Consider the following 13727-nt stretch of genomic DNA (forward strand, 5'->3'; position numbering starts at 1 on the left):
TGGGTCACAGTTGCCCATGAGTGGACAGCGAGTGCCAGCGCAAAGGAACCCACAGAGAGGTGCTGTCTGAACACATATTGTTAGCACAGATTAGAAATATTTTTAATGTGAGATGTCACTCTCAGGGAAATTTGTAAAATACTTGTGCAAAACAGTAGGCAGTGTGACCAAAGGCCTGTTTTTAATTCTCATAGGGATGTCTTCGATGGAAATAGGATATTTCAATAAAGGTGTAGTATTAAAATGATATTTATTGTAGTATTATTTGTAAGAGCTCCAGACTGCTATTATTTACATATCCAATCACATGGGACTAATTCAGCAAGTTATGCTGTATCCAAATGAAGAAATAATGCAGAGCTCTTAAAATGATTACATGTATTATATTATTACATGTATTATATAGGTTATTCCTTAGTAAGATTATTCCTTACCCTCCAACTCGCTGTTATAATAACTTGAGAATAAAATCACACATAAGTTTTGCTTTTTTATTTTCTTTAAATCTTTTGGTGTTTTCCCTTCTAATGGTATTAAAACTTTTATAATCTGAGTAAAAAGGTACAATTAAATAATTTCAGTCTAGGAAGAAAAATTTCATTTCTCTTCGTGGTTGACTATTGATTATTCTTGACAGTAAGTGGAAATAATTGCATGCTTGTACCCCACTGGATCCAGTCACTGTTTCTTACTTTATTGTTTTCATATTATTCATAATCCTTCAAGTTAACAGATAAGTTTATATGGAAATTGTTGGAATCTTGAGCCCAGAATGTTTCAAAGAAGAAAATATGGTCAGTTTCATAATTTTTTGTCTCAGTTGAAGTTTTCAAAAACAGAGCTACTTTTTGGAGAGATTTGAGAGTACTTGGGGAGTAAAATTGATGGGGTCTAAATGATAATTTGTTTTCTTCAAGTAGAAATAATTGCCCACCTTTCATCATATTTTTATAGGTTTTTTTCCCCTGTGTGTATGCAAGTATGTAAAATGGTAGAATGATTTATAAACTATTTTATAACTTACTTTCAGTGGGTCTATTAGTAGTGGACATATGAATATAGACTTACACTTTTGATATTGATCTACAGAGCAGTTAAGGTATAAAAAGGAACGCCTCTAGGAAGTATAAAACTTTCAGATACATATAATTTAAGGTTTGAAGCAGCAAATTTATCAGGTTTATATTTGACTTCATAACAAAAAATTCAATTAACAGTGATTTAAATAAGATGAAAGAAACCTCCAGATCTCTGCTATAGTGACTATACTTTTATACAGGAGTTTAAAATATATTGATCATCAGGCTTAATACTGATAATAAAATACAGTCCTAGTTCAAGTTAACGTACAATTAAATATTATCTTCCTAATCAGTGAAAGATCATATTTCCCCATGTTTTATGTAGAGAATAATTGAATTCACATTGGTCAGTATTATCTAGATCAATTCTTAATTTTAAGTTTGTATTTGGAAAAAAAGAGATGAGTATTAACAGGAGAAGGGCAGCATCATTTCTCTCCACAGGGGAAAGAAAAGCAGTCTCTTTTCAGTGTTGTGTCTTTGATGTCAGTATCAACTATGTTGCTATTTGATCTTTAAAAATTGAGTAAAATTTTACTTTAAAAATTTAAGTAATTTGGGCCCTCCCTGGTGTCGAAGAGGTGGTGGTGGTGGTGGTGGGGTGACCCACATGGTGGGCCAGAACTCTCCTGACCCACCCGCTGCTCCAATCAGCAGTGTACTTGTCAGTCAGCCTGTTCTGCTCCCCACTCTGTCTCTGGTGAATCCTCTCACCTCCCCTGCACTTCTGGCCTGTACCCCAGCTCTGTATGAATAAATAAATAAATCTTAAAAAAAATAAATTTAATTCATTAAGCTTTAAAATTTCTTTGCATTCATTTGTATTTGCTTTATTGTAGTATTTTCTTTCAGATGAAACTGACTTAGTTTTATTCTCATCCCTCCCCCCCATCTGTTCATTTACACATCATTTTCTAAGTTCATTTCATGTTCTCCTAGTGATTTTGAACCTTTTCACTGAGGGGGTGAACTCTTACAATTGCTTGACTGGGTTTGCCCTGATTTTCAGTGCAAGTGATTTGTATTACTGTTCACTCTTTAGCTGTAAACATGTTCAAACATACTTATCAAAAACTAAACATTTTCATATGCCTTCTTTTCCTTAACTTTCATGATTTGTCACTCCAACAATGAACACCTGTTGGTGTTTACATCCTGTGGGATAGGTTGCAAAAGCATCTTGGAAAGAGAATGAGTTCAGTCTGGAAGCTTGAAAATAACTAGTTATAAATGAATGAAATTTCTCTTTTCTTTATGGAAAATTGAAAAGATGCTTCAAGCTGTGCTTATGTTAGATTTGGCATCACAGCGTGCATTGCAAAGATACTGCAGCAGGAGGCCTGTTGTGAAATTAGATTAAAAAACAGTGGTAAACTGAATTTCATTTGTGAATGTTTTTACAACTTAACGTTTGTTTCTGCTTCCTATTTAAAAAAAAAAAAAAACAGCACAGAATGTTTTAAAAAATGTAACAGTGCACCAAAGAACAGAGCAACAGACAGGGAGCCTGCCCAGATGCGACTGACTTCCTGCGAGCAGCGAAAATACGTTTTCCACTTGATCCTGCTTCTTTTTTTTTGCGTGTGTGTGTGTGTGTGTGTGTGTGTGTGTAAACTGTTGGTAAACCCAAAGCCTTTTTTGAACATCATCAGAAGCTTGGGTCAGTTTTTTCAGACTTTGGATACTTCCGAATGCAAGGAGAAAGAAAAAAGACAATGCTCATTTTCCATTTAATCCAATCTCACTGACCTCTGGGATGTGAGACAGACGGCGGGCTTTACACTGATTTAGTTGTGTAGTCTCCCGGGATAATGGACACTCCCTTCTGTGAACATGCTCCCCAAATTCTATTTTCTTTGCCCTTTACTGTTCATTCTCCAGAATCCCTAAGGTGTTCCTAAGCTACCTTCCGTGCGGGATGCCCAAAAGGTAGGGGTGCCCAGACCGCGGTCTGGTTATCTCGCAAGCGTTGGCCTGGAACTGCTGAGTGGCGGTCCAGGCGGAAACACAGCCCTGGACACAGCTCGGTACGCGGACGCGCCGCCAAGACAACGGCGCCGCGCCACGTCGCGGCCGAGGGGCGGGGAAAACGCGGGCGCGGGACTAGTAGGGACGCGACCGCCGAAGCCCCGGGCGTCGCCATGACGACGGCGGCGCGCGCGGACGGCGCCCGAGAGGTGGGGACAGGGGCGGGGGATGTGAGCGCGGAAGTCCCCGCCCCCGGCCTGCTGGGCGGCGGCCACCGCAGCGGCCCGCAAGGATTTGAAACCGTTTGGCGGCAGCGGTGGCGGTGGCTGGCCGGAAAGCTTGCATGTAGGGGCGCCAGGGTCTTGTTTTTCCCTCTCTCCCTCCCCCGCCATCACCCCCGGCTTCTCCAGTGGAATTTCGCGCGGGGTGACGGCCGCCCCACCCGGCGGGGTCGCTCGGGGAGGGGCGTCACCCCGCAGGCCCCGGGCCCGTTCTCGGAGTCTGAGGGGCGCGCGCCCCGCTCAGGGGTCCCAGCGCGGCGCCCGGCTTTCACTTGCACGGTGAAATCTCCTCCGGGCAGGAACCGGGGAGGAGCTGAGTAAAGTTTGACAGGCGGCCGGAGGTCCAGAACTCGGACCAAAGCGTTTGCCGCCCGTGAGAAGGAATCTGTGTACTGGACAAGGTAGGAGAGCGGCCTGGGCCTCAGGGCCCTCGCCGGCCGCCTGCTGCTGCCCAGTCTGGCCCTGACGCCGCTGCGGCACCCCGCGCCGCTGGACTGGTCACTTTCCTGCAGGCCGGGGTCCGCGCCTGTGGGCCGCTCCCTCAGGGGGGTCTGTCCTGGCTGCGGTCTGTGTGGAGGACCCTGCCCAGCACCTTAGCGTGCGGGTGCTGCCTGTCCAGTTGTGTTTACTTCTGAGTGTTCAGGAGAACGGGACGTGTGAAGGTGAACAGCTTTTATTTTGACCGTGCGGCTGTTTTGATTATGTGCTTGAATATTTACCCAGGAAAATAAGCCGGAAGGGCAAGTGAAAGGACCCCCAGTTGCTGGTCGGAAGTGGCCAGGGAACAGTGCCTGTCTCTTCAGGTGATGAACGGGGATACGCTTGTAAGTCACAGAGCATCCTCCTGGCACAGGCTGGGAAGGTTCCAAGGCTCTGGGAACTGTCCACCCATCCACATGCGTGAGCCACTGAAACACACACCTGTGTACCTTTTGGTGTCCTGAAGGACGTGTGTCCCGTTTCAGTGGACTGCAGCTATTTAAAATACGGTTTGACTGAGCAAAGCGGATTTAAGCGGCTTTCAGGAGTGTGGATGAGTTGTTGGGCAGTGGCTGCTTTTCCCCCAAAGCCTTGTGATATTCGTGTCTTGCTCAAGCTTTGCTGACTCCTGCTAAGCGTCTTGAGAAGGTCTTAGCCCATCTTACAGCTCTGTACTTAGAAACAGGGCTAAGAAAAGATAATGCCAGTGAGTTCAATCTAAGTCCTGCACCAAATGTGGTTTATACCCATATGAGAGGCACTCAGTTTACTTCTTTTTTAAAAAAATATATGTATCACATCATCCTTCATTTTTGTACAGTGTGTGTTTTGCTGTGAAATCCCCACCACCACTTCCCCCCTGCACCATCACCACAATCCCTTATGCTCTTCCCATTGCTTTTTTGAAGTCATTTTATGTGAGTAATAGGGAGTCTCTAAATATTTTAAGCCAAAGTCAAAGATGTAACTTTACTTATTTTCCAATTCTAATAATTTAAATTTGCAGTTCTAATAAACAGTAATAATTTTTTTTTTGGTTAGTTGGCACAACGAGGATGCAATTTATAAGATGTAGTTTGTATAGTAAGAGCTTTTTGTAGGTTTGAAATGGTAATTTCTTTTTTGTTTTTGGTTATCTTTTCTCGGGATAAGGGATCAGGAAAAGCAGTTTTGAACTTATCAAATGTCACATTGACTATTGTGTTTTTTTTTAAATATCTATTCCAATGTTGATAGCATGATAGCAATTCAGATGACCTTTCTGTTTTTCAAAATGCTTCTTTATTAGTTGAAGCTGTTGGGGACTAACATGTCAGTGGCCACAGGGTCAGACATAATGGATCTGAGAGCTGAGGTTTTTAGAATACTGTCTGAGTTTTCTGCTTAATTTCAAGACTTTGGGTGACTCTTTGGGTGATTTCCTCCAGCTTGTCATGTCAGAAGCCTTATTGAGAATTAGTGATTATTTACTAGGAATCTTTTGGCTTTAGCACTAGCTCTGGGTGATCTCAGAGAAATGTTTGAATAGCAGGTAGGATACACTCTTGAAGCTGCGGGTACATGTCTAGGCCAGAGCTGTGCTTAAAATTCTGGGTCCTTGAGTTTCTGTTTCTTTGCCCCTCCATTTGAGTAGTGGCTTTCCAGCATTATGATCTAACATCTTGCAGCGGTATCATAACCTTCTGTTACCAAGTTTGAAACAGGTGTGGTTCTGTATGGATGCGGCTAGTTATTATAGGAATGCAAAAAAAAAGCTGACTGAGCACACAGCCTCTCGGCCACTCACCAATCAGAACGTGCAGCTAGATAAATTGATGTTAACTACATTTGAGTTTGAACATATACTCTTCTACAGTAATGTAGATGGCAGGATAAAACCAGTTGTGGAAAATGCGATTAAGGGATTAATGGTATTTCTATTCTGGAAGACCTGTTTGGTACTCGGAACAGGAATATTGAAAACAGCCATGTTAAAGTGGGACATTCATCCTTTTAGCTTCTGTCTTCAGCACGTTAGGTAGCATGTCATGTAATGTGCCGGGCACGTCCCGTGGCTTGTCATGTGATGTGCCGGGCACGTCCCGTGGCATGTCATGTGATGTGCTGGGCATTAAGAACTGTGCTTCTGCCTCGCAGGAACATCTCACAGAGGGTAGAAACTTGTCAAGAATACACAGACATGTACAGAATAGCTGCACATGGATGCTGTTATGTAGGCATGGGTGGTGCACACTGCAGTTGGAGCAATGAGTCTGGAATAAGTGGGGTGAATGTAACTCAAAGGTAACGTTTAAGCACCGTTTACCTGCTTCAGGCCCAGGAGACGGCCTTCGAGAAGGATGAGGAATCCTACAGGCTGAGGGCATTTGAAGGATGGTGAGCAGTTCCCTGGGGTGACACGGACGCTGTTGGCTGGGGGTGGTCAGGCCATGTGTGCGTATCGAGGTAAGAGATGTGCTCAACACGTGAAGGCACTGCTTGGCCAACTTTGGACTTGAATGGCTTCCTGTAACACAGGCAGTCAGGAGAGGCGCCGAGGGAGGGAGAGACATGCTTCGCTTTGTTTTTAGGGAGCTCCTTGCACCAGAGCACCCGAGTCCATCCAGTGGGGAAACTGACAGTGGGCGCCAGATTGTTGCCCCTGTTCGTAAGCAGAGGAGGGCTCCTGAGGCAGTGCAGCAGAGTAGAGATCAGGTTTGAGACAGCGCCAAGTATTTGTTGACAGACTGATGGGGTGTTAGAGAAGGGAGCAGTGGAGAGGAGGGGTGGAGATGGGAAGTGTCAGAGGCAACGTAGGCATTGGCACTACAGAGGAGAGGTACTGCTTCTCACTCAAGTGAAAGGAGGTGAGGATGTGTTTTCTAAGAGGGGCCTGAGAGGTGGAGGGAATAGCATTTGGGGGTGTTCCGTCACCTGACATTTTTTCCATGAAGCAGGAGATCAGGTTTTTAAAATTGAGGGGAGGCTGGGGCAATTTAAGGGGCTTTCTGATATCTGAAAAAAAAAAAGTTTTGTTTTTTTTTTAAATGTCTGGTCAAAGCTTAAAAGCTACCCGTGGAGTAGAAGGTAGTAGCATCCCAAGGATTCATGTTGAGCGTGAAGCCATCTGACTCCGAGGCAGCACTGTTTTCTCCAACAAATGCCGAGTTAGGGAATGGAGGAGCTGATCTCAGTGTTGCTGGGAGTAAAGAGCAGAGGAGAAAGTGAGAGATTTAAGAAATAGAGGCTGCGAACAGATAGCAATTTTTGGGACATGGCAGGGCTAAGACTGGGGTCATGGGCTGTATTCATAGGAAGGGTACCTCCTAAGAGGGGGTTTGGGGGTTCAGACTAGGAGAGCAGCAGTTAGGAAGTGGCACTGTGGCTCTAGTAACTGTTAATTCCTGAGGAAGGTTGGGTGGAGAGTGAGACTCCAGCGTTCACGCTGCATACCTTGGTTCACTTGTGGCTACTAGGAAGGAAGTCAGATTGGCATGAAAGCTAGTATTGACTCCCATAGAATAGATAAATAGCAGCCACTGCAGCATGAGTTTGATTCTGGGCTCTGGAGGTGACCCACATGGTATGGGAGACCTCTCCTGTCTCCCGACTGCTCCCCTCAGCATCATCCTGCCTTTCTGCTCCCCACTCTGTCTCTGGTGGATCCTTTCACCCCCTGCATCTTTGACCTGTGTCCTACTTCTTGAATGCATAAGTAAGTGAATCCTAAAAAAAAAAAAAAAAACTGAAAAAAATAGGGCCCTCCCTGGTGGCACAATGTGTTAGGACGCAGCGCTGCAAGCTAGCCACAGCCCCTTCAGCTTGAGTTTGATTCCCGCCCCTTAGGTGACCTGCATGACACATCAGACCTCTCCTGTCTCTCCTGCTGCTCCCCTCAGCAGTGTACTTTGTCAGTCGCCTGCTCTGCTCCCCACTCTGTCAAGGTAAATCCTCGCACTACCCCTGCACCTCTGGCCTGCACCCCAACTCTGTATGCATAAATAAATCTTTAAAAGGAAAAAATAGAACTCTCTGAAGAGGCTGTTAGTAAAAGATACAGGATGCTGTGGGAAATCTCAGAAGCTAGTTTAGCAGAGGGAGGGCAGACCATGGAGCAGACAGCTAATGGACACAGGAGTTCCCTCCCTGCCCCCAATATATAGTTTGTAAATTAAATAAATCACACATTGCAAGCCATTTATAAGGTAGAGGTAGTCTCCAATTCTACCAATATGTTTCACAGTTCCTAGGAACTTGGTGAGTGTGGATGTCATTTTAGCTTAAGGAGTTCTGTCAGAATAAAGAGGGATTCATTCTCTTTTTATCCAGTGTTTCTCTTGCTAATTCGGAAGAAATATACAGGTTAACATTTTAACTCTTCTAAGAGGATTTAAAAATTTAAATTTACAAGGAGTTAAAGTCACCTTTTTGTATATGGTTCTATAATTTTTTACACATGCATAAGGTTTGAAACCTGCTACACAGACCACTTACAGATAATTACAGAAGCCCAAATAATTTCTTTTTGTCACCTCTTTATTTTAAAATCCCCCTCCCGGGTCCTCCCTGGTGGTGCAGCGAGTTAAACAGCACAAAGAAGCTTAAGCCACTTCTGCATGAGTTCGATCCCCGCCTGCCCTGGAGGAGATCCACATGGCGCGGCAGACCTCTCCTGACCCGCCCGCTGCTCCCCTCAGCAGTGTACTTTGTCGATTTGCCTGTTCTGTACCCTGCTCTGTCTCTGGTAAATCCTCTCACCCTCCGCATCTCTGGCCTGTACCCCAGTTCTGTACGAATAAATAAATCTTTAAAAAAAAATCCCCCTCCCACTACTAACCCTTGTGAATCACTGAGCTTTCCTCTATGCCCATATTTTTGCCTCTTCTAGTTTTTGCACGAATGTCGTCTTACAGCCTTTTTGGAATGACTTCTTCTGTGTGGCATAGCCCGTTTGAAGGTTATGTATGTCGTGTGTTCTGGGGTTCACCCCTTTCAGTTGCTAAGTCCTGTGTCATTGTACGGCTATTCCATAGTTGATCCATTTCTCTGGGTGAGCGCCACTGGGTGGTTTCCAGTGTTTGGTGGTTACAGCAAAAAATGCAGTCGCTTAAAAAAAATACATGCAGATTGGGTGTGAATATAGATTTCACGTAACTTGTGTAAATACTAGTGTTAGGATTTGGGTCCTAACTAAGCTGTTTTCCAGAGAGGCTGCACCCTGTGTTCCTACCAGCTCTGCTTGAGAGCTCCTGACCTGGGTTCTCACCAGCATGGTTGGCAGGCAGGAGACTGCCATGAGTGTGCACTGCTGCTCCGTGTGGTTTCGGTTGCCTGACTGACTTGCGAGGCTGCACCTCTTTTTATAAGTGCTCTTGTCATCTGTCTCTTTGATAGAGGGACTGTTATTTTATTGATTATTTTTTCTTGGGCTTGTTGAGCTTTGATTCACAAATATTTTCTCCCACCTGAGGCTTCTCCTTTCCTAAGAGCACTCACTATGTCCTGTGCTAAGCAAACATTTTTTATCTGTGTGAAGTCTAATATATCAGTCTTTATCTTGTGGGTTATGCTTTTAGTGTTGTATCTAAAAACTCTTTTCCAAACCTAAAGTCATAAAGATTTTCTCCAAAGAGTTTTATAATTTTACATTTTACACTTAGATCTTTGATTTTAATTTTGAGTCCATTTTTTTGTATACGCTGAGATTTAGGTTGGTATCTGTTGTGTCTGGATAACAGCATGATTTGTTTTAAATTTTTCTTTTTTCTGTGAATTGTACCTTTTTGAAAATCAGGGGTGCAAATTTGCATCAGTGAATTTCTGGGCTCTCTGTCCTAATACATGTTGTCTTGACTATTAGAGAGTCATAGTATATCTTAACATCGAATAGTATGAATACACTTTTTTCTTCTTTTTTTAAAGATTACTTTTTGCTCGTTAGTTTTTTTTTTTAATCTTAGAATTAGCTTATGTTTCTATATAAAGAATACTTACTGGAGTTTTTATTGGAATTGCATACAATTGATAGATCAGTTGGGGAGAATTGGTATCTAATAATGAATTTTCTTTAATCTCTTTCGTGAGGATTTTTCAGTTTTCAGCATACAGATCCTTAATATTCTAATTTAAACCTTTTACAGACTGAATTATGGAACCGGGAAGTGAGGAAGAACAGTGGGAGAAGCTGGATGCAGAATTTGATCACTTTGTGGTAGATATGAAGCCCTTTGTTTTAAAGTTATCCCATAGGACAGGTAAGATTAAGTTTAAAAATCAAATTCTTGAGATTCTTTTCTCTTTATGTTATTTTGTCAAAGCAATATTATGTCAAAATGGAAAGAAGGTTGAATTCTTTTACTGACAATGTTAATCTTAAGTTGATGGAGAGATATATCGTCTTCAAATCAAGTTACGACTGACAAAAGGGCTTTGTCAAAGTCATTTTCGTGGGACCTAAAAACAATTGTCATTGCAAGATAATATAGTCAATGTGTCATTATATATGGATTGAACTGTGCTATATATTTTTGATTTCTAAAGAGATAATGATTTTTATCAAATCAGATATAAGTAGCGCTCAGTTGTTTTTAAAGGTTACAGCTACAAATCCCTGAAAATTATCGACTTTTATAAATAAAACATTTGAAGTGTAATTGTAGATTATGCTTAATAAAATGCTTAAATAAAGAGATTTTATTTTTAACTCTATTGGCTTGTACAATTAGAACTATAGTAAGGGTTTTCAACACAACTGAAATTATTTTAGAACTGTTTTTGCAGCAAAGTTTTATCTCAGAAATTTATTTGATAGCAATGCAATAATTATATTTTATGAACCTATTTCTTTGCATTTTTCTTGCTTGCTGGCTAATAAACTCTGTACCACAGGTTAGCAAACTGTAACCCCAGGGCCAAGTCCAGTCTGCTGCCTTTTTATAAAGTCTTAGTAGCAAGCAGCACGTTAGTTCTCACGCTCAGCTGCGGTGTTACCTGTGTAGTTGGGCTTGAGACCATCAGCCTGCCCGGCCTGACGTACTTCCTATCTGCCTTTCTACAGAACAAGTTTGGCAGGCCCTCTTTAAGACACCAGCAGATACTGGTACAGTTCTTTCATCATTTATTTTCTGTAAAATAGTCTCTGATAGGCCTATGTATTTCTAGAACGGCAGCGGTGTGCACTTTGGATTAGAAAACTGTGCGAACCTTCAGGAACAGGTGCAGGCGTCACAGGCAGGAAAAATCGGAATCTGTATGCCAAACTGCTGCTGCACATGCTGAAGCGAGGTGTGCTCGAAGGCCCCTTCATACACCGTCCTGAGCCAGGCACGCTGAGAGCTCTACCTTCCTACATGGTAAGTGTTGTCGGCCAAGGGGACATGCGGGTATTCCTTTCCTTTCTTTACAAATGTCAGCTGATCATCACTTTCAGCAATGGCCATGCTTTAAAGTCACAGTGGTAGATAATGTATCTGCTTCTCTCCGATTCGGTTTTTTTTCCACCAGGGGCAGAAATCAGGTTATTAGTCTACAGGAGGGACTATACTTAGTGATTTAGTCATCTCACAGAATTCTTTAATATTGCTGAAAAACTGAAAGTGAGTTTTTCAATATTTAACCTTTATTTCCCTCCGATATCCACTGGTTTATGAAAATGTTCCCTGGATTTCAGTCAATTCTAGTTAAATTCTCTCATTTATTTTATTTAAAAATTCATGAGAGGTTGGGTTAAGTGAGTTCTAAGTTCCTCTCTACTCTAATAAAGTGGCAATTGTAGCCGGAGTTTAGGAATATTTTGCTGTGTTTCATTATCAAAATCAACCATGTTACCAAGATTGTATAACTGTGGTTGGTTGATAAATTGTCACTGTCTTATGCTTTGTGACCATGAAATATATCTTGGTTTGTGTAGTGTTTGAATACTTAAGAAATCTGACTGGAGTACTAAGTATTGTTGTCTGTCACTATTAAGATATATATGGTTTAAAAAGTAAGATTGGATTGCAAAACTCTCGTGTAATGTGTGTTAAGGTTTATTTGTATTTTATTACAGTTTTAAGCAAAATTTAGTTTAGGAGACATGCTCTATACTACAGGAAAATTTCTGTTAATCTTGGCAGAAAGCCATAGACCTTAATGCTGTTATTAACTGTATGCTCAAGTAGAACCATTTTATCTAAATTCAGATAGGTAGTCTTTGGTATATTTTTATATTTATTTTATTTTTGTATATGTTCTTTATATTTTTATAGTAGTTACTTGCCTTGGTATTTGTTTAGACATTGGCGTAGCTATCATTTGAAAAGAAGTTGCTATGCATGTCTAATTTGAGGTAGAGAGTCAAGTGCCACCCCTCCCTAGAGAATAGCCCCTTGAGGGTATTCTGTGTATAACTGGGAAAATTGTTGCATAAGTGTCCAGTCAGCACAGTTTTCTTCTGGAGTATGTCATGAAGCTTCACTCACCTGAAGAGAAATAAATAGGTTAATGTCATTTTTTTTTTAAAATGCAGACAAGTGCTGGGGTGTAGGCCAGACATGTGGGGATGAGAGGATTCACCAGAGGCAGAGTGGGTAGCAGAACAGGTGGACTGACTGAAATACAGTGCTGAGGGGAGCAGTGGGGAGACAGGAGAGGTCTGCTGTGCCCTGTGGTCAGCTGCTTTGCTTGGGGATTGAACTCATGCTGCAGTGGCTGCTGATAGAGTCATAGTGCTGAGACTGACTGGTTACTGTGCCACCAGGGCGGCCCTAATGTCATTCTTCTTAATGACTAAATATAACATTTTATGAAACAGATGTTAAAATCTGAGTTTATGATGTCATATTTTCTCATTAACACTCAATTATATAGACTTGTTGGGAAGGACTTTCTTTTATAAATAATGATGAGGAGGAGGAGGAAAAAGAGGAGAAGGAAGAATGTGAGAAGGTCTGGAGACCTGGCTTGGATTTTCCAGGTAACTAAATCCCAGGTCTTCAGCTCCCTTGTTTCTACCTTATCAAGGGATTTTTAATTTTGAAACACTTAACATGTGTGTGCATGTATGCAGAGCAGTTAATGATCATAGAGAGAAATAGGAGAGAACATTATTAAAAAAAGTTACCTTTCATGAAACTAATTCTATTTTTGTAGTAAAAGTAATTATTATCAGATCTTTTGTTGTGTAATTTTATCATTGATCACATTTCTTATATAGCAGAAAACAGCTAAAGTGCAAATGTTCTCCATTATGTGTTTTCATATTAATGGAAATCTTAAATAATTATTTGATTTTAGCATGTTGATTTTAGTCATTGGAAAGGTTATCAAACTTGAAACTTGATGGAAATCTTAAATAATTATTTGATTTTAGTACATGTTGAAAGAATAATTTTTCTAATTTTTAAAAATCAGTCCATCTATTTTGATGAACCAAATCCAGCACGAGCCAAAGGTTCAAGTCCAGAAGGATTACCAGACTGGGTAATGGGTGAGCTTGGGACCAGTGAACACAAATTAAATGAATCATGGAAGTTTTCCTCTGGAGAAGATTATTCTTTGATACAGTCACCAACTGATGTCCACAGGTAGGCTATGAGGTGGATTTCAAATGTCTTTAGACGAAAGCCTGGTTTATTCCACTTTGCCATTTTTATGGTTAGTTGTTGGTTTACTTTATATTTTTATAAAAATTAAGGGTTATTGATAGGTAAGATAGTAGTTTTGCTTTCCATTTACTGTATTTTTTAAAAAGATTTATTTATTTATGGATTTACAAATGAATTTTACCAAACATTCAGAAAAGAACTAGTGCCCATTCTGCACAGACTCATCCAAAAAATTGAAAAAGAAGGAAAACTACCACAAACGTTCTACGAAGCCAACATCACTCTAATACCAAAACCTAACAAAGAAAACACAAAAAAAGAAAACTTCAGACCAATCTCCCTAATGAACA

General features: G+C 41.4%; 1 protein-coding gene across 1 annotated transcript in view; it reads left to right on the plus strand.

The window, feature by feature from the left end:
- The first annotated feature begins 3359 nt into the window (after positions 1 to 3359).
- The window catches only part of CEP112 (centrosomal protein 112kDa), a 332396-nt gene continuing 322028 nt past the window's right edge, over positions 3360 to 13727 (plus strand). Inside the window, exons 1-4 of the mRNA XM_004693355.2 lie at positions 3360 to 3395; positions 9931 to 10044; positions 10952 to 11142; positions 13184 to 13356. Coding sequence (XP_004693412.2) covers positions 9939 to 10044; positions 10952 to 11142; positions 13184 to 13356 — 470 coding nt within the window. The 5' untranslated portion in view covers positions 3360 to 3395; positions 9931 to 9938. The remainder of the gene's footprint in view (positions 3396 to 9930; positions 10045 to 10951; positions 11143 to 13183; positions 13357 to 13727) is intronic.

Source organism: Condylura cristata, unplaced genomic scaffold (genome assembly GCF_000260355.1).
Source record: "Condylura cristata isolate star-nosed mole 26May11 unplaced genomic scaffold, ConCri1.0 scaffold00038, whole genome shotgun sequence".
In the NCBI taxonomy this organism is placed as follows: domain Eukaryota; kingdom Metazoa; phylum Chordata; class Mammalia; order Eulipotyphla; family Talpidae; genus Condylura; species Condylura cristata.